At 40.0% G+C, this 21,101-nt stretch overlaps 1 protein-coding gene and 1 long non-coding RNA gene across 2 annotated transcripts in view; one reads left to right on the top strand and one right to left on the bottom strand.

Annotated features, from left to right (window-relative positions):
- LOC134666500 (activating signal cointegrator 1 complex subunit 3) overlaps window positions 1–21,101 on the top strand; it is a 46,784-nt gene that overhangs the window by 13,255 nt on the left and 12,428 nt on the right. The window contains exons 10-23 of the mRNA XM_063523683.1: window positions 5,621–5,813; window positions 6,420–6,606; window positions 6,991–7,117; window positions 8,573–8,856; window positions 9,784–9,889; window positions 12,175–12,399; window positions 12,854–12,943; window positions 13,402–13,546; window positions 13,863–13,999; window positions 14,680–14,856; window positions 15,404–15,629; window positions 16,877–17,018; window positions 17,646–17,757; window positions 19,360–19,451. Of these exons, the coding sequence (XP_063379753.1) occupies window positions 5,621–5,813; window positions 6,420–6,606; window positions 6,991–7,117; window positions 8,573–8,856; window positions 9,784–9,889; window positions 12,175–12,399; window positions 12,854–12,943; window positions 13,402–13,546; window positions 13,863–13,999; window positions 14,680–14,856; window positions 15,404–15,629; window positions 16,877–17,018; window positions 17,646–17,757; window positions 19,360–19,451 (2,243 nt within the window). The remainder of the gene's footprint in view (window positions 1–5,620; window positions 5,814–6,419; window positions 6,607–6,990; window positions 7,118–8,572; window positions 8,857–9,783; window positions 9,890–12,174; window positions 12,400–12,853; window positions 12,944–13,401; window positions 13,547–13,862; window positions 14,000–14,679; window positions 14,857–15,403; window positions 15,630–16,876; window positions 17,019–17,645; window positions 17,758–19,359; window positions 19,452–21,101) is intronic.
- Window positions 951–2,473, bottom strand: LOC134671233 (uncharacterized). Its single transcript, XR_010099197.1, has 2 exons — window positions 2,237–2,473; window positions 951–1,245 (listed from the first exon to the last, which is right to left on the bottom strand). It is a non-coding gene; the product is annotated as an uncharacterized LOC134671233 (long non-coding RNA).

Here is a 21,101-nt window from a genome sequence, read left to right as displayed (position 1 = left end):
AAAATCACCTGAGATTATTCATACTATACATATTACTTACACCACACAATAAATAATATAATACTTACCTATAAAAACTAATCAAATAACCCATCCCGCATCGCCCCCGGCGCAAAGGTGCCCTGCCCATCACACTTGCTGCGTTACCGCGTTGAACCGCGATGGACAACCTCTGCGCCAGGAACAACCCGGAGCGGGGGTCGAGACCCCTCTGCTGCAGGCGACGCCCCAGCTCCCCGAGAAAAGTTTTCGCCTCCCTAACCTACCAACCTAATGGCCAACCTAATAGTACTAGGTACAGATGATTCACTCTCGAACAAAACGCGTCTGATACGATTAGGACAGATATGACCGCTATAGTTCGATTTTTTAGCATTAGATAAAAGGTAAACAATCTTGATGTGTCTTTAATTGAAAAACACGTTTTATAAATAAGTCACGGCAAGGCGTAACAATTATGAATCTAATACGATCATTTATATTCTTCTGCTTTCATAAGTAATAGTTACTCCTTCTTCTTCCTCGTGTATCCCGGCATTTTGCCACGGCTCATGGGAGCCTGGGGTCCGCTTGACAACTAATAAGTAATAAAAAAGCTTGATAAGTAATAGTTACTAATTTTTAAAAAGCGTTTTTCAATTAAAAGACTTGTCAAGATCGCTTACCTTCTTTCTAATGCTAAAAAACGTACTATAGTTGGCGCAAGCGCCACGCGCGGCCTATGGCTAGCCACCTAAATTGGTGTGGGACGGATGTATTTGTAGCTACTTGTTGCGAAGCGACGAAATCGCGGAGTGAGCCACGCCTGCTTACACTTAAGTTCTAATACATAGTTTTATTGTATGGGAAGTTTCATAGATTTCTCCTGCGTGATGGGTAGATCAGTCTGTTAACTGTGGGTGTGCAACTGGCCCTTATACTGATTTATTTCATAAAAAAAAAACAACTGCACATATGTAGGTGTTTATTAGCCACACACGAGTGTTTCAACCTAACATGGGCCGTCGCGTGTCTTGTAGAGACCGAGGCCCCTGCTGTCGCAGTTCATCAGACACTCTGTGAGATAATTGCGATAGTTACTGGCACAGAAAGGATGGTACGGAGGATGCGGCCGCGGACAGCGTTTACGACAATCGACATCGTCATAGCCGTGCAAGCGTTTTTTGTGTTTATGACTTAGCCGTTTCGAGTGCGGGCTATAAATAAATTCACAGATAATTCCACCAACCAATCCGAATAAAATCACTGAAAATAAAAAATAAACAACGTGAGTTCAAAACAGTGTGAGCTCCTGTAATTGGCTTCCTGTTTTAATCTTGTTGTCTCTTGTAAGTTTTAAAGCTGTTGTTTCTCCTAACATAAATAAACCAAAATAATAAAAATTGCATAAAGAGTTTGCCCTTGTCTAACGGTTTTCATCGGTCCATCTTTTACCTATAGAATATTTCTCGATCTTAAGCAAAAAGAATATGAAATAGAGGCATATTGTCAAAGTAAATTATGTATAGTACATTTACAGGTATCTTTCGACACAAATGATTAACTTTGATCCTTATTTTTTCACTGATGTGTTAAATTTGTTAAATGTCAAAAAATATCGCCATCTACTCCACGATAGGCCAAAGGTATGGTGCCATCTTTTCGAGTGATGGCGCCGTACCTTTGGGCCTACTCACGAGTAGGTGGCGATACTTTTTGACATTTATTTAGCAACAAAAAGTAATACCAGATATAGATATATATTAGAGATGCGCCGGGTATTCGGTTACTATCCGGTATCCGGCCTACCCGGCCATTGTTTTACTATCCGGCCGAATACCGGATAGTGACTTACTATCCGGCCGGATATCGGATTGTAATATTGCTTAATTTCGGAGTAAACCGAAATGAAGGTATAGTTCCGCCGTCCGACTATTCGGCGGCCGGATACCGGATATTCGGCCGATGGTCAGGGCGAATATCCGGTATCCGGCAAAACAACTATCCGTTGCATCTCTAATATATATTATATTATTTATTGTATAAGGGTGGCTTTTAGGCGGCGGGATACTGTGACTCAAAAATCTAAAGAAATTTAAAGGGGAATATAAAATAAAATTAAAATGGGTAGCTATCTTAATGTATTAAAAAATACTTTTCTGAAAATCTACAAACAATTTCATTGGCACCATGCGTTAGACCACGTCTACACGTAAAATATAGGGATAAAACAACAAAAACTCTGAGTTATACTTACATATCACGACGAACTTCATGTTGTTTACCTACTGGGAGCACAGTGAGGAACTAAGCCATATCATTGGACTTATATACAATCACACGAGTACCCTCCTAATGGTATTGCAGTTGCTTGTAATTTTTATTTTCTCGTCAGTCCGTTACTAATTACAATTAATCAATTTTTCCTAACATACGTCCTTGCTTGTATATTTCTAATTAAACTCTGTAGTCGATTAAGGAACCGTAGCTCTTATGAATTTAAACTAAAATCTGGCTCGTATCTATAAGGTAACTTAAAGAAGCTCTGTGAAGAAGAGAAAATTTTGCGCGAAAGTTACCAATAGTTATTTACTCTTTGCCAAATCCTATTAGCAGTATGATTATCGGACTAAATGAGATGAACGACAGGGCTAGAGCGTACCCCGCAGGCGACGCGCAGGGGCAGCACCCGGCTCCTGTGGGAAATGGACAAGGATTGTCGCACCAGCCCGGGCGGGGGCGACGTAAGAAGCGAGCCCGGGAACCTAAGTATGTGACATTGAGGTATTCTAGCTGAAATATAGGGACGATGACTGGGAAGGGGAGAGAACTAGCTAACTAGTAAAATTTATAAATCAATCATAAGACCTGTCGTCATGTATGGATCAGTGTTGGGCCCTAAAACTGATGGATGGAAAGAGATTGCATGTAGCGGAGATGAGAATGTTAAGATGGATGTGTGGCGTGACGAGAATGGATAGGATAAAGAATAAGTAGCTATATAAGAGGAAGCCTGAAAGTTGCACCCATAACAGAAAAAGTAAGGGCAAATCGCGTAGCGTGGTACGAGCACACGGGCATGTGATGCGGAGGGATGAAAGTCATGTGACGAGAAAGGTATTACGAATGAATGTGGAGGGAAGTACGAGGAAAAGGTGGATTGACTGTGTGAGAGATGATATGAAACGAACGCAAGTGAATGATGAAATGACGGGCGACAGAGAAGTGTGGAAGAGAAAGAGATGCTGCGCCGACCCCAAGTGAATGGGACAAGGGCAAGAGAATGATGAGATTGATGAGTTATTTACTATACTTAAATATTAGAAAAAATTACCTACGAGTATATAGTACAAAATTTACTCGGTCATAGGCGCAGCTGTTTTGATGACAGATCTGAACCTTAAATACTTTAGATACACTGATTCCAGCAGTGTTGGAGTAGGTACCTATATCAACACACTAAAACTAAAAGCTAATGCTGGTTTCTTCATTTGAACTATAGCGCCTTCGCGGCTTCGCTTTCTCTTTAATTTGGATTTGTCGGGACGGAAATTAGCCCGTTGTTCATTAAAACGCTACAAGCCTTAAGTAGTAAGCGTTTGTGTTAATCTGTCATAATGACTTAAATATTTGTAAGCAAGGGATAAAACATGAATTAACTGAAGTTTCAGGAATTAAATAAATGAACTAAATAAATTGCGAAATCTTGTTTCTCCAGCCAGCACCTTATTAAATCGAATATCAAGTTACGAGTGGATATATAAATCAGAATTATTTTTAAGGAGATTTAATGCATTGGGCGTTCTAGCATTATGCGTTCAATGGGCTCCAGCCGGGATCTTCGCCCATATCAAAATAAGTAAATTCAAATTAAAGAAGCAAATAAATGATAAACAATTTATTGTGCAAAAGAAATAGATGAGTAAATATCAAAAATACATTAAAACAAGTAGTAAAAAGCGAACCGATCTCAAAAAAATTAGGAAAGAAAAATTTTAGAAGGCAATAAATGATATATCTCAGGATCATTAATCATAGTGTCATCTGACTATGTCTCACAGGCAGGCTCCATCGCGGACCTTGTAAACGCCTCTGCCCGCGGTCTTGCAGTTCATCTCGCACACGCTGTTGTAGGTTTGGCCATCGCTGGCGCACAGCGGGCCCATCGGGTCGGGCGGGCACCCGCACAGCTGCCCGAAGGCACCCAGCACCATGCCCAACAGAGCGACTGTGGACAAAAGCGGTTTATTGTAAAAATCGTCAAACAAGTCTGGCTTATTAATAAGCTAATCAGTTTAAACGATACATACAAAAGAACACTCGTAAGGGTCGTTATAACAAACTTGGAAATACTGATAAATTCAAAACACTTTCTTTTAAACACAACAGAATCACTATATACTTATATCATTGTATATCGAACCTCCATACTGATACTTTCATAATTTCATGACATGAAACTAACTTAATGGGATTTCTGCCATCAAAAAATATTTTCAATCCATAATATTGTCTTCGGTTACCGCGATAGTTACTCATAAAATAAAACTATTGAAACGGATTATATCGCGCATATTGAATTCATGCTACATCACAGTGTGAGTTTCATTACGATGCGGTTTTTGACCGGTCGGTTGAATAGGACGTAACCAACAGTCCGCAATGTAACTAAAATAGCTTGCGAGTTTGCGCGCCGTCTAAAGTATTTTGTCTTAAAATAATACAGATACAAATTTAATATAAATGGAAACGTTAATTTACAGTTAATAGAAGCTAGAAATATTTAGTTTAACTTACAAAGAATGAGAGCCAGTTTCATCTTGGAAGTCGGTTGGATTATGTGCCTGGGTGTTAAGTCTTTGCATTTATATAGCAATGTTTATGACCATAGGTATTAAATCATGGTAATTTATGTACTGTCAACTTAAAAACAATTCATCAAAGGTTTAAGAGTCCAGTCTGTTGACGTAGTATTAGCATTCGTAGGTTCCTAGATATTAACGTACATAATTCGCAATAATTCATTAGTACAATGCACATCCTAGGACATTTTGATTGATTGATTGATATCTTAAGAGATCCATTATGAAAGAATTGTTTGAAATTCTTCCATTAGCGTGGGAAATTCGGGTGAAAGTTTACAACTAGTTAAATCAAATTATAAAATTCAACATGTTCAGAATCCCTATTTTGAGTTATGAAGTAGGTCGAAAGTATGATGCTCATGATCTTGTATGGCAACTTGGCTAGGTTGAGATTGCAATACCATCTTCAGCATTCGTGGCTCTGAACTCGCCTAAAATACCTATTGGTATACACCTTAGTATATACCTATCCACAATTTATTATCCCTTGGACGAATAGAGATTTCCGCAACTCAACGGCTCTCCTATTTTGCGTGAAGCAGGAGAAGAAGGCTAGTTCAACCAACCTGAATGTTACGATTATCTTATTATTTTCGGTTTAAAGATATTTATTTCTCATAAGAAATTACATTTCACTTACACGAGAAATATATGTATAACTAACTTAATATTATTTAAATTTATAAACAGTGAGCTCGGACATGGGTACATACCAGTTTGGGTAGCATTAATACTAATTAGCATGCATTTTACTAACCTCTGCCGTCCATTTTTAGATCATCTACATAGCGCCCATGAAAGCGCTCGCGTCTGAAATGACGGCGAGCTTCGGGAAGCGTCTGCGCGGCTTGGGGATCGCGGTGCGCGAGTTGACTGGTGACATGAAGCTAACGAAGACAGAGGTGCAGCAGACGCAAATGATCGTCACCACCCCGGAGAAATGGGACGTCGTCACTAGGAAGGGAGCCAGTGAGTTAAAGGATAGACAAAGATTAATTGATTAGAATGAATAAATAAAATAATGGGGACAATCTTATATAGATGAACCTAGTCTCAAACTTAAAGCTTGTAGTGTGGGTACTAGGCGATGATATAATATACTAATTTTGAGCTACATACTTAGATACATAGATAACATGCATAACGCAGGAACAAATATTAGTGATCAACACACAAATGCCTTTACCATCCCGGTAAGGGCATTTGTGTGTTGAACCCGGCACTTTCTACTTCTTAGGCAGGGTTACTATTCCTACCGACTAGGCCTGAGAGCCCGTTATTAGATTGTATTCGATGTTTAAAATCTAAGATCATTCCAATTTGACAGTCATAGTTAACTGCGCTGTACGGTTCATTATGCGGTAACTCAGGCTGTCCAAAGTTAATGTTTCGCAATTTAGCATATGTAATCGTACAGCACCGTCTTCTTCAGCTGTCAAACTTGAAGCACGATTTTTATAAGTGCACATGTTATAAATCAATGTCTGCTTTAACTTATGCACAATTTCTGCTCATGCACAATGCAAAATCTCCAAATTTGACCTTCCAAAATTTTAATCGTAACTTAATTTTTAGCTGACACGGAGCTCGCGTCCATAGTGAAGCTGCTGATTATCGACGAGGTCCACCTGCTGCACGGCGACAGAGGGCCGATAGTCGAAGCGATTGTCGCGAGGACACTTCGCCAAGTCGAGTCTAGCCAGAACATGATACGCATAGTCGGGCTTTCGGCGACGCTGCCTAACTACTTAGATGTTGCCCGGTGAGTTGATAAAGCTAGATAGGCATTTGCATCACGGCTTATGTACGTACTTGAGGATGGACTAGTTTCCACTTAGAAAAGAAGGCGACGAAAGTATATCGGTATAGTATATCGGAGCGGCCAAGGTGTTCACAATATCTGAACACGCGCTCTAACGCCCTGACAATAGAGGCGTGTTGAGATATTTGTGAGCGCCTTAGCTGCTCCGATGTATCTGATGGCGACTGTACCTGGTGGTACCTACCGCTCCGCGATTGTTACGCCATTAAGGGTCCTAGCTAAATTGGTTGTTTAATACTTACGCTATAGAATTTCCAATTCAGCAAGAACCCTAAATGGCATAAGAATCCTGTGTGGTGACTGTACATTTGTTTTATCGTGCAGGTTCTTGAGAGTGAACCCGAATATTGGGCTGTTCTTCTTCGACTCGCGGTTCCGGCCGGTCCCGCTGGAGCAGCAGTTCGTGGGGGTGAAGGAGGTCGGCAGCGGAGGGGGGGCACATCTTAGACAGGTACAAACATATACTAGTAAACCTCCAGACATAGCATAGTAGCGCTACCCCCTCTGCCACAAATATACGGTAGTTTTACTCCATTTTCGATCAAGTGTTATTGTGTGACGCCCAAGTGTCTTTGAACGGACCAATCACGGGACGGGACTCGCTCACCTCGTCCCCCGCACCCCTGTATTTTTGGCAGCATCGGTTTCATGAAATAATTGCTCTAAACTCCGACTAGAGGATTCCTAGTCTATGGGTACATATAAATGGCGTTATGTTTAGGCCTCCTAAGGCCCATGGTCGTACCTATAGCAATTCTCCAGATTGATGAAATTAAAATCATATTAAATTGGAACAGAGTCGCTTTTGCTTTGCTTCATTCAATTTTCAAACAACGCAAAATCAACTCTAATTCCTACCCTTTAGGTCCAAATTTCAGTGGCAAGTGATACACAATGTTTTTCATCATCATCACACTTGTGAGGAAAAATAAAGGGAAATAAATAAAACATATGCCTAATTTCGTTCGTACATTACATGCCTAGGTCGAAATTTAGGATTTATGCATCATTTACGAGCAAGTGTGATGATAAGTAACATTTTATTACAATAAAATAACCATTGCATTTTTTTATAAGTGTCTACATAACCTACGTCAAACAAATGACAAATTTTATGCCCACTATTAAACTCGTATAGGTCTGTCAAGCTAAATAACAATTGAAATGAGTTAATATCACGTTTCGAAGAACTATAATTACCTTGAACATTAACTATGTAGTGCTACTGCTATTCGCAGTATAAGGGCGATATGGAAATCAGTGCTTGTAACTGACTATTGTTTAGTCACATAAGTTTAAGTATCTCTTATTGAGTTATTGCATTACGTCATGCTGCACTGCATGGATTTTACACAAAATGTAACTCAAAAGTATCAAAAAATGTACTCCTTAAATCGTAACTTCTAATTAAGTATTTTGTAATATATTTTGTAAGGGGGTATTACTGCAATGTTCTGCCGCCAGAGTGCAGCACTAAGCTAGCTAGTACACCGTAGATTAACTTAAAATACATACTGTGCCTTAAACTGTTTTTTGACAAGTTTTCACAGACAATAAAATATGACATTGATGCATCAAGGCGGTTAGTTAACAAGGGCCTACCGGGAAACGCGAAGACCGAAATTTAGTTATCTGCCTCTTTATCGCTCGAATATGTAAGAGTGATAGAGATGTTAGATAACGAAATTTCGTTTTCTCGTTTCGCGGTAGACCCCCAGATTGTGATGGATAGTGGTGACGCCCCCTACGCAAAGTTTTACTTAATATTCCCTCTTGTGTTACAGAGGATACTGAACTAATAAATAGAACAGATGTTATTCAAACGTAAAGTCACTATATTTTTTTAAATTATTTATAAAGGACAGTATTTTTAAAACCTTTGCTAATCACAATCATATACCGACAGATACAAATAATGAACGACATATGCTACGACAAAGCTGCCGACATGGTCCAAAAAGGTCACCAGGTTATGGTATTCGTGCACGCGCGAAACGCCACGCACACCACCGCCATGATCCTAAAGGAGCTAGCCCAGAAGAAGGGCCACCTAAAACACTTCGAGCCTGAGGACTCGGGGGGTTTCCTAAAGGCGAAAAAAGCTATTAGTAGCAGTCCTAATAAGGTGCTAAGCGAGCTGTTTGCGGCTGGGTTTGCGTGCCATCACGCTGGCATGCTGCGGAGTGATAGGTAAGACAACGCAGTGTACAGTACCGGCCAAAAATATATTACCGTCAGGTTATTAGGTACCGCAAACCTAAAGCTGACATATTTTTGGCCGGTACTGTATACATTTATTATTTACTATCTTCTTATGAGTTGTTTTTGTTTAGAGTTCCGTACCAAAAGGGTAAAAACGGGACCCTATTACTAAGACTCCACTGTCCGTTTGTTTGTCTGTCACCAGGCTGTATCTCATGATTCTCATGAACCTAGCTATCAGTTGAAATTTTCACAGATAATGTATTTCTGTTGTCGCTATAACAACAAATACTAAAAAGTACGGAACCCGCTGTGGGCGAGTCCGACACTCACATGTCCGGTTTTTTTGTCACACATTTTGCAGCTCAAACGTTGTACCAACGCTTTTGGAGCAGTGACGTGCCGATGCTTTCCAACAAAACACAATTATCATCATCGCCGTATTTTAGACGTCCAATGCTAGACTAAGAAATAAGGAAGTATACTCCCACAACCGTCATCTAATGCGACCATTGGACCAACCGTGTAGTCTTCATTTTACTAACTGCTTTACTGAAATACATGTCGCAGTATATAGTAGAATCACGATTCCACCATTATATATATTGGACCAATTCGCACGAAGCGCTTTGCTTCTTCTTTCCTTATGCGCACTGCCAAGGAATGGAATCCTTGCCGGCGTCTATATTTCCGTGTTCTTATAACCCGGCAACCTTCAAATCAAGAGTGAACAGGCACCTTCTGGGCGAGCTCGCTCCATCGTAGGCCACGTCTACGCCTCGGCTAGTCTGTGGCCGTGAGTAAGCCCATTCATAATAAAAAAAAATGTAAATACGTACAAATAGCGGACTTCACACACACTGACATGGGACACTAATAATAGTAATAATGTTGCAATATTTTATCTGTTTATAGAAACATGGTGGAGAGATATTTCTCTGAAGGCTACATAAAGGTGCTCGTGTGCACGTCCACTCTAGCTTGGGGGGTAAACCTGCCCGCACACGCAGTTATTATAAGGGTAAGTTCATAATCTTGCTAAAATTATTACAATGCAGATTTTTTATCTTTTTCTCTTCGGCTGTGAGACATGGAGAGTGTCAAAGGGGCTGACACACAAGCTACAAGTCTTCTTCTTTTCCCTGCCCTTATCCCACGTTATGTGGGGTCGGCACATATTTTCCTCTACACAAAAGCTACAAAGTGTTTGTCATTAAGTCGCTATGGTCGATCCTCCGCATTTTCCGGCCGAAGACCATAAGGAATGAGGATTGTCCGACAACCTATCGGCCAAGAAGTAACGCGACAATGGGGATGGATCGAACATACCCTTCGAAGAGGAGCTGCGAACAGCGCCAGTATCGCGTTTAAGTGGCGCCCTCAAGGCGAAAAGCGAGCCCGCAAACGCCCCGTACACACCAGCGGCGTAGCACGGTCGCATTTTTATCGCTTGTTACCATGCCTGTCACGTTCTAATATGTATGTAAGTGCGAAAGTGACGGGCACAGTGACAGGCGATAAAAATGGAACCATGGCGCGCCCGCTGGAGGCGGAGCGTAGAGAACGACCTGCTCGCCGTAGCACTGAGCTGGAACGAGGCCAAGACGGTTGCTCAAGAGAGAAAGCCGTGGAAGGATCTTGCGGAAGGCCTGTGCACCTCCTGGGCAGGGCCGTCTTAAACTATGCCGGGGCCCTTGGGCAGATAAGAATTTGGGGGCCTTTTGGAAAGTAGAGAAAGCGAACTAAACTAAATTTTTTCTACTATGATCTTCTATTTATTATGAGTAATCAAATATACTTTTCATCTCTCCTGTTCGGAAACCTTTCATAGGCAGATAACCGGGTGGAAAATTGCATTTCCCACCCTAGGGTGGAAAGTAATTTTTTTTTTTATTTCACTTCGAGCAACGGCTAACAGCAATATATGCCATATTATAAGCTCTCATATCAGCTTCCGCATGGCTGAAATTGGCGCCGTTTACATTTTCAAGTGATTCGAGTGACTTAAAGTTATGTGGTTTACCTATAAATCTGTTCATAATTTGTTCTAAAGAATTATACTTACCAATAATAAACCTACATTTCTCGTGTTTAACTTTCCTCATAAGAAAATTCAATGAAAAGTAGAGTGTTTAACTCGGGTAAAAGTAACCATCTCACACTCGAACTATCGGCGCTCTCTCTTCGTTCGAGCGCCAAAATATCTCGGGTGAAATGGTTCACTTTCCACCCTTGGTTAACAATCTACTAGTTACTGTCTGTCCTTCGGGGCCCCGTGAGGATGGGGGCCCAGGGCACGGGCCCCGTGTGCCCTTATGGTAAAGATGGTACTGCTCCTGGGTGGACACAAATGACATAAAATAACCTGTTGTTGAAACAGGTTATTTTATCAATTAATGTGTTCATTACATATTATGTAAGCATTCAGTGCAATTAAGCGGTATAACTAATCGCATCATAGCGCGAAACGAACTCCAATCATGGTACTGCGTCGTTTATTCCATGGCGAATTGATTAAGGACAAAAAACTAAGGTAATAACATGTACCTACATCTGAACTGTATTGTGTATCGTATATTCACGTCGTCGTCAATTACCATATCGATATTTGGTCCCATTGTAAAAGTTGTAACCAAGGTGACAATCGCTTGCGCTACAACAACAAAACGCTTTGTGTCTTTCTATCACTCTTCTATATTAGTGTGACAGTGACAGTTGCGTTTCGTTCGCTACGGAACGTAAACGATTGGCATATTGGCTATGCATCCAGTACAGCTTACACATTCACCTCTCAAAACGGGTACGGGTTGGAAAAAAAATCTGTACGTATTTTTACTCCGAGATAATATTTCCTAGTCAAGCTAATTTAGTAGTACAAGTTATAATGTATATTGTCTCACATTTTGCTTAATTAGAGAGTGAGACCCAGTGACATTGGACAATGAATTTGGACAGACGGAATACCACCCGTTGGTACTTACATTAAATAGGTATAGCAAAAATCAAACCGGATAGAACCATCCGTCAAGTCTCAACTCTAAATAATTGCAATTACTAACCAATACTATTTAGACCAGTAACACAGACTAAATAATAGCACTAGGTACAGAAGACTCACTCTCTAACAAAACGCGTCTGTTACGATCAGGACAGATATGGCCGCTAGGTGGCGACACCGCCACGCGCGGCTTATGGCTAGCCACCAAAATTGGTGTGGAACGGATGTACTTTTAGCTACCTGTAGCAAAGTGACGAAATCGCGGAGTGAGCTATAACCAGTAACTAATAACAACATGATTTCTGCAGGGTACGGAAATCTACGACCAGAGTCACGGCACATTCGTGGACCTCAGTATTCTGGACGTGTTGCAAATCTTCGGGCGCGCCGGACGGCCCCAGTTCGACAAGTCTGGGACGGGCATTATAATAACCACCCACGACAAGCTCACGCATTACCTCAAGTCGATGACCAATCAGTTTCCGATTGAGAGTAACTTTATCAATTTGTTGGCTGATAACTTGAATGCTGAGGTAAGTTCGTAGCAATAAAAGTTTAACCTTTAGATATGACCATTATAATAATAAGTAACCTTGACATATCGCTGGCCCAATATTACAGGGTTCTATGTTACATTTTCAAGATAGTTGAAATCCAACTTAATGTCACTTAATGACAATATTCAAATTTCATTTCGATAAAAGTGAAACATAGAACCCTGTAATATTGGGCCAGCGAAATGACATATCGAGAGCTAAATTTAATCGAACATTATGTCATAGGCAATCAGCAAACACGACACATCTTAGCCCATTGTCATTTTCAATATAGTAAGTAGAAATGTGCGTGCACTCGGTGGTTGTAATATATGAAGTTATATGACAGAAGTCACAACACTTGCGTACCTGTGCGTGGGTTGCAACTTGCAATACGTATCTGGCACGCATAATCTCAATAGATATATACCTATTGAAATTTTCTTCGCAGGTTGCGTTAGGGACTGTCACGAATATAGATGAAGCAGTAGAATGGTTGAGTTACACGTACTTATTTGTGCGCATGAGGATCAATCCACAGGTATGTAACCACAAACTACTAAGAAGATGTATATAATACTAGATCGCCTAAACTATTAAACGATACATATTTTATAAATCAGATTTCGAATAAAGCTTCGATGAAATTGACTAAAAGGTTGGGTTTACGAATACGAGATAGACCTAGCTAACTAGGATTCATCACGTTTCCCGCATTCGCGAAAAGCAAATAAATATAAACTATAATTATTGTAATTTTAAAGTTGGTGTCGTAGTAGACAAAAATTGTAGTTTACTTAGTAGCAGACTGTAGTGTAGCATGCATTTAGGTAGCGCAGGAGGCAGTCACGGGCAATTTCGATATCTTGCAACAACATCTATCAGTGTTTAACTAGAATAAGTTTACTTAACCTTGTTTTAATAATAAGATTCATTGTATCAAGAAACTATTTAGATTTATTTGTTTAACTTTTAAGTAATTTTGCTCTAAATCAATAGGTATATGGCCTGACCTATGGCGACGTTCAAGAAGAACCAATGTTGGAGACTAAACGTAGGCAGCTTATCACAGCGGCGGCCATGACGCTCGACAAAACGCACATGATACGGTACAACGAGCGGACCGGCGATCTTAACATTACAGGTATGAATTCTCATTAATGAGTTTATCCGTACTATTGATCAGATTGACTACTTTAATTGGGAAATAGGTACTAATGAACATATACTTACATGTAAGATCGAGAGATTCCCTGCAGAGAATACATAATCTGCACAACATGGCAATGTCAATGACCTTGCGCCCTAAGGCTGCAAATGTAAGAGTGAGACAGACTTCGCCCTTATTGTTCATGCTTGCTTAGAATTGTGCTACTTATGTATTTAAAAATTTATTTGTCTTTTTTGTTTAGGCACTTGTTTAAAATGTCTGTAATTAAAGGATAACCCTCCTTTGACAGATTTGGGCCGAACCGCCAGCCACTACTACATAACCTGCGAAACTATGGAAGTGTTCAACTCTATGGTTCGCAAATCCATGACACAGGGCTACGTTTTAGAGATGCTTACAAGGTGCTCGGATTTCCAACAGCTCAAAGTAAGTAACCGGTTTCCGCCAAATGACTATTATAATAAGAAAAAAAAAACGCATCATGTACAGATTTGCAAAAAAGAGTAGAAATAAAAAAGTGGCAACACTATAGTGTCGTCCCTTTCAACCCAAATACAGAAGAAAACGGGACGACACTACAGTGTTGCCACTTTTTAATCTCTACTCTTTTTTGCCAAGCTGTATGACTGACGTGTGTTTGAAGATATAGAATTTCTATTATCATCAGAACACTTTAAAGGCCGGTTGCACCAACCCGTGTAACAAAGTCATCGTAGTTTGTTAAAATTTTAACTTGTATTGAACTTTTCACAGTCCTGTATCGGCGTGATAGGCTGATAGCTGTTCGTGGTGCAAGTACATATGTAGTGCATAATTATTTTCCATCGTATTTTCACGGACGAACATGTCTAGACACGTTCATACGTTCTATTTCAGTCAGTCTCGATACAAAAAGTACTGAGGTTGACTGAAGCAGCATGATAAATACGAATGTTTTCGAGAAAATACGATGGAAACAATTATGCACTACATCTGTATTAAAACATTGTTGGTCCATCGAGCTGGATAAAGGCTCTGAAATTGCGTTGGGTAAACCTGCAACCTCACTCGTTAGATTGTGTCAGGTTATCTCTTATATTGATTTACAAAAAATATTATGTTCATAGGTGCGTAAAGAAGAGCTCACAGAACTTTGGAACCTAAAGGACCAGTATTGCGAGTTACGTATAGAGGACGCCCCCGAAGACATTCACTGGAAAATCAACATCCTGCTGCAGACTTACTTGTCAAGGGGCCGCGTCAACGGATCGTCGCTACAGTCCGATTTGAACTATATTAGCCAGGTATACCTATCGATTGTGTCTATCATTTTGTACACAAAGACCCATGGTATAATAGTATACTCCGCCTGGTACTCTCTTCCGACCACGTGACTGACACAAGCCTACATCGTCATGCGACAGCGCTATATAACAAGTAATAATATGCAATAGCGCTATATAAAGTGGCAATGTTATTGTGACGTAGGCTTGTGTCACTCTGGGAAGAGAAGACCATGTTTTATTAGACTATGATAAGACCAGTCCAGGTAAGACCATTTCGCGCACAATCTGATAAAATTGACAATTTAGCTGTGGCGTGGACGCAATAATAAAATTGAAGGACATTGGCTTGCCGATCCATCTGTTAAATTGTGTACATGTGGACGCTTGATTGAGATTTATGTACTGCCTCAAATATCCTCAGTGCAGTATTGAAAATATTATTTTTTGACTAGAGTTTCGTTTTCTTCTTGAGTATATTCCAACAGACTTTCCATTATATTTACAATCATAGATTGGTTAGAAACCATTACAAAGATTTCCGTTCCCAAATCTACGATGTTTCCAGAATGCGGTGCGCATTATCCGCGCACTGTTCGAGATCACGCTCCGCAAAAACAACGCGTACATGGCAGCGCTTTACCTCAAGATGGCCAAGATGCTCGAACTGCAGCAGTGGGACTTCTACAGCGACATGCGGCAGTTCAACTGCTTCCCTATCGAGGTGCTCAAGCATATTGAGTACCCGATGCTCAAGCCGGATCAGATCCGGGATATGGATTGGAAAGAACTTGGTAAAATTTTTAGTAGTCTGGTAGCATTTTACCTAAAGATGGCGAAGATGCTGGAACTGCAGTAGTGGGACTTCTACAATGACATGCGGCAGTTCAACTGCTTCCCTAACGAGGTGCTCAAGCATATCGAGTATCCGATGCTCAAACCGGATCAGATCCGGGATATGAATTGGAAGGAACTTGGTAAGATGTTTAGTAGTCTGGTAGCATTTTAGCTCAAGATGGCGAAGATGCTCGAACTGCAGCAGTGGGACTTCTACAGCGACATGCGGCAGTTCAACTGCTTCCCTAACGAGGTGCTCAAGCATATCGAGTACCCGATGCTCAAGCCGGATCAGATCCGGGATATGGATTGGAAAGAACTTGGTAAGTTTTTTGGTAGTTTGGTAGCATTTTACCTAAAGATGGCGAAGATGCTCGAACTGCAGCAGTGGGACTTCTACAGCGACATGCGGCAGTTCAACTGCTTCCCTAACGACGTGCTCAAGCATATCGAGTACCCGATGCTTAAGCTGGATCAGATCCGGGATATGGATTGGAAAGAACTTGGTAAGTTTTTTGGTAGTTTGGTAGCATTTTACCTAAAGATGGCGAAGATGCTGGAACTGCAACAGTGGGACTTCTACAGCGACATGCGGCAGTTCAACTGCTTCCCTAACGAGGTGCTCAAGCATATCGAGTACCCGATGCTCAAGCCGGATCAGATCCAGGATATGGATTGGAAAGAACTTGGTAAGATTTTCGGTCTATCTCAGAAACAACACCTTTGGTAATCTTTATCTCGTTGCAATGAGATTTACAGCTTGTCAATTAACTTTATCAGCATCAACTATTATATAACATTAAATACTATTCAACATCGCTAATACGCTCGAGTTACAGTAGTGGGATTTCTAGGATGACCTAGTAAAGGTCGCGGGAGTCCACTGGTTGCGGGTGGCGCAAGACTGGTCGTTGTGGCACTCTTTGGGGGAGGATTGTGTCCAACAGTGGACGTCCTCTGGCTGATATGATGATGGTGATGATGATGAGGCGGTATAGCTGCTTCCCTATCGAGGTGCTCGAGCACATCGTATACGTACCTGATCATTAGGCTGGCCAAGTGGCCATACATGGGACTTGTTCTCTTGTACAGACCTAAACATTCTAAAATGGCTCTACATGGGTCTTTGCGCATATAGCTAGACTTAATTCAAAAGTTTCTCATTATATCATTGAGATAAACATGAATAATTTCTCACTTCTAGGTGATCTTATAAGAAACCCAAAAGCAGCCCGGCACCTAAAGAAGTGCGCCGACGAATTCCCTCTACTGGAGATGGAAGCCAGCCTGCACCCCATAACGAGAACCGTGCTGCGGATACGACTCACCATCACACCTAATTTCAAGTGAGCCTTATAAAGTTACTTGGTAAGGGCCACTTGCACCATCCCCGTAACCCGGAGTTAACCCGTTAAACCGTTAACCAAGTGTCAAATTGTACTGGTAACTATGGTAACTCCGGTTTTAACCGGTTACCCGCGGGTTAGTGGGGTGATGCAAGTGGCACTAAGAGTGGTATTCCACCTATGCAACTTCTTTGTTCAATGTAAATTGCGTCTCACATTTTGCTTAATGAGAGAGTGAGACGTAATGCCATTGGACAGATGGAATACCACCCTTAGGGCTCATTTAGACGATGCGAGAACTCGTATGCGAGTTTCATTACATTGCAGTTTTTGATCGGTCGTTTGATTTGGACGTAACTAAAATCGTAACCTTAATAGACAAATTACCCGTCATTTGGCAAAGCTGAATAAGGCTTAGTTTCCCTCTGAGTTTTAAGATCAGATGAAGCCGCTTTCGCAACCTTTTGCCTATTCCAGGAGGAATTCACAAGTTTCACAACCTTATTAGGTCCGCCGATGTAGCAAGATGATACGGGAGCGCGAAAAACATATCTATTTTTTTTTTTGTCAATATGAGGGGTGACTCTGAGGTAACTGAAGGAAGAATGATTAATGCTGTGTTTTCAGATGGAACGATAAATATCACGGGAAAGCGCCCGAAGCATTCTGGATATGGGTGGAGGACCCCGACAATGACATTATGTATTACAATGAGTTTTTCCTCATCACGAAGAAACAAGTGAGTATATCTTTATTACTTTTATTTATGCACTAAAAATGCATTTTAATATCCTCTCATATTGTCATGTAAACAAGCGATCATTTAAAAAATCCGGTCTATCTTCCTTGAAGTATTCAATGAAATCATCAAGTATACACTATAGTAACGTTTTATGAGTCGTGTAGAGTATTTTAATTCTACATTCATTGTATTACGTCGTTAAACGGAAATAGTATGGTGGATTGTCGAGTACTTAATAGCAATAAATGATGTTGTTGTATTGTAATTGATTAGCCGTATAATTCTAAGAAACATTTATAATCATGAAGATCCCTGTAGGGCTAAGATGGTCGGCTCTTTATCATTTGCACCATGCCTGTCACGGTCTAACAAAAATGTAAGTGCGAAAGTGACGCATGGCATGACAGGTAATAAAAATGCGCCCATGATAATAATTTAGCCTATATACGTCCCACTGCTGGGCACAGGCCTCCTCTCAAGCACGAGAGGGTTTGGGCTATAGTCCCCACGCTAGCCCAATGCGGATTGAGCACTTCACATACACCTTTGAATTTCTTCGCAGATGTATGCAGGTTTCCTCACGATGTTTTCCTTCACCGAAAAGCTAGTGGTAAATATCAAATGATATTTCGTACATAAGTTCCCAAAAACTCATTGGTACGAGCCAGGATTTGAACCCGCGACCTCCGGATTGAAAGTCGGGCGTCATATCCACTCGGCCACCACCGCGCCCATGATACCGGTTCTGAATTTGGTCATAATCGCTTAGCATTGTTCCCAAATCAATCCTGTCCTATAATTTTGGGCCAATCCTACCTATTTTGCGTTCTTAGGGCTAGTGCCCTCCATAAGTGGGCGTCCTGTGATGACACTTTCCTCTGCAATATTTAGGACCTTTTGTATCAAGTGTTAGTCATGTCTCACGAAACGGCACATTCGGCTTTCGCCCATCTTTCCTTGGACGAAAACTACGTAAAACTTACACTTATAGCTGTTTTTGCTTACTCGAGCCATCGATCAGCTTTCGAGCTATGTATGGCCTCTGGGTTTCAATGCCTTCTCCATTGTACAGCGCAAGTTTTATTAGAAATATTATATCGCTGCGTCGTGTTGCGTTACTAATGATTAATGATTATTTTCACCACACCAGCTCGGAAAGAATTACTTTGCACTTCAAAAACGAATAGCAAAGTTGCATTTTATCCACATGTGAGGCAAAGTAATCAAATGCAAATTTTGAGTTGTTTTCTTATGTTTGCTGGTAGAATTGTCTTTTAAATGATGATTTTGGATGATAAATATTTAATATCATTCATTTGAATTTGATTTGGTTTGATTTTGTTTGATAGTTTACATTTAATATTTGCTTCGGGTTGGTGTGGTGAAAAATTTTGTGTTTCACTCGGGGGCAAATTTTGTTTAACCCTCGTGCTTTGAAACCCTCGCAACGCTCAAGATTCCCTTTTTCGAACCACTCGCTACGTTCGTGGTTCAATTTTGGAATCTTTCGGTTGCTCGGGTATCAATATTAGCACGAGCGGTTAAACAACAACTTTGCCCCCTTGTAAAACAAATAACTATTATTCTGTCATATTTTAGGTAATAACAAATGAACCACAAGAACTCATAATAACGATACCAATAACAGAACCTCTGCCCCCGCAATATTACATCAGAGCAACATCTGAAAGGTAAGAGTCGATTTTCACTAATTTATTTTACAATATTATAAAGCTTATTAGCTATTACTAAATTAAAAACTTAAGACGGACGTCAACTCAACTTTATGGATATCAAGTATGTACAATAAGTATTGAATATTGGTGAGGTAATTATCGTGACATCGTGTAATATACCTCATCATCATCATCATTGGCCACTAGGGTGTTTAATTTTTCCGAATTTTTGATTTTCACCTGACTTTGCTCGAATTCTTGTTCTAACTGATAAAAAAATATTATACGTTAAAAAAAATGAAAATCGCTCAACATTTAGAGGTTGCACAACATCAACAGATTTTTCAAATAACCAACGACTACATTGGAGGGTAGAAAATGGTCTAAGCGGCTACCATCAAAGCGAAGAGTAGTGTGATACTGAACCTTCTATGTATATATTAATAAATTTTAAAATTAGTAGTAAACTTGGATTTTGGTTACTCCATAAATGTTTTAATTAAGATTTTTCTGTTTTTCCACCTGTTTCCAAAGGGAAAGTGCTTTTATCGTGTTTTAGATGCAAAATTCAGTTTTCTCATTCGATTTCAGTATCAGATCAGTATATTTTGTCATTTTACAACATAGTTCATTTTCACGCAATGTATGGGGTTCTCACTCTACCTTTTCAACTTGTGCAACCTCTAAACGTTATTCGATTCGCTTGAAAATTTAAATAGATAGTTTTTAGTGTGGGGAGACTCCATTGGTGAGCAAAGTCAGGAAAAATATCACAACTTTTTTTTCTCCATACAAAAGTGAATCACCCTATTGGCCACAGCATCTTTGCAGATGATAGTTGCAGCGACTAAAGTAGGTATTTTGGGGAAGTAGTCTACAGCCTACATCGACTGCGATGACTGTATAGATACCTACACACGAATATATAAACTAATTGAAAATGACGTATAAAAATAAATTTTTCATATCTCATGCTCTGAAAGTGGAACGTTGTTGTTCTAAAAGGTGCGCAGAAAGTGATACGTTTATGCTCTAGTGCAGAAAAATGGTGTACTCCTCTACGTCCCCGTCCCACGAACAACTGGGTGGAAACAAAATGGAAAATAGTGTCTTTATTTCCTCGCCTGGAACAATTGGTAATTGTTTAATTTTACTAATCCCACGTTGATCCTTTTTTTATAAAAAAATATGTAAGTGAATTGTTAAAAACTAATAATTCTTGATTTCTTTCGTTGAATTCTATTAACTCGATTTCATAAGGCGGGAACCAAAAGGAATACACCAAAAATATTTTTTTTAAACCTTACACTTGCGTAAATGAGCAAACGCAGAATCTCATACAGCCACAGTTAAACGTTTGTACGATATTAAATTGATTTTTAATGTTATTTAGCACTATATTCATATAAATAAAATAAAATACAAGATAAAAATTACTTATATTATTAATTAAATTGTTATTTAATATACTTTTATTATGTTATTACGTGGTGCGGCGCACCAAGGTCGCGGTGCGGTCCGGTAGTCTGTTGCGGCTTTCAGAACGAAAAAGTATAAAATTAAAAAGTAAGAGGCAATCCCGCTGATTTTCATACTATAATAAAGAAATAATTTTAATATTACTGCAGTTTGTTAAAAAATGAGTGTTTTTGTAAATATTGCAAT

Source organism: Cydia fagiglandana, chromosome 1, assembly GCF_963556715.1.
Source record: "Cydia fagiglandana chromosome 1, ilCydFagi1.1, whole genome shotgun sequence".
Lineage (NCBI taxonomy): Eukaryota > Metazoa > Arthropoda > Insecta > Lepidoptera > Tortricidae > Cydia > Cydia fagiglandana.
The sequence above is the reverse complement of the archived record's forward strand: the minus strand, read 5'-3'. Positions and strand labels throughout refer to the sequence as shown.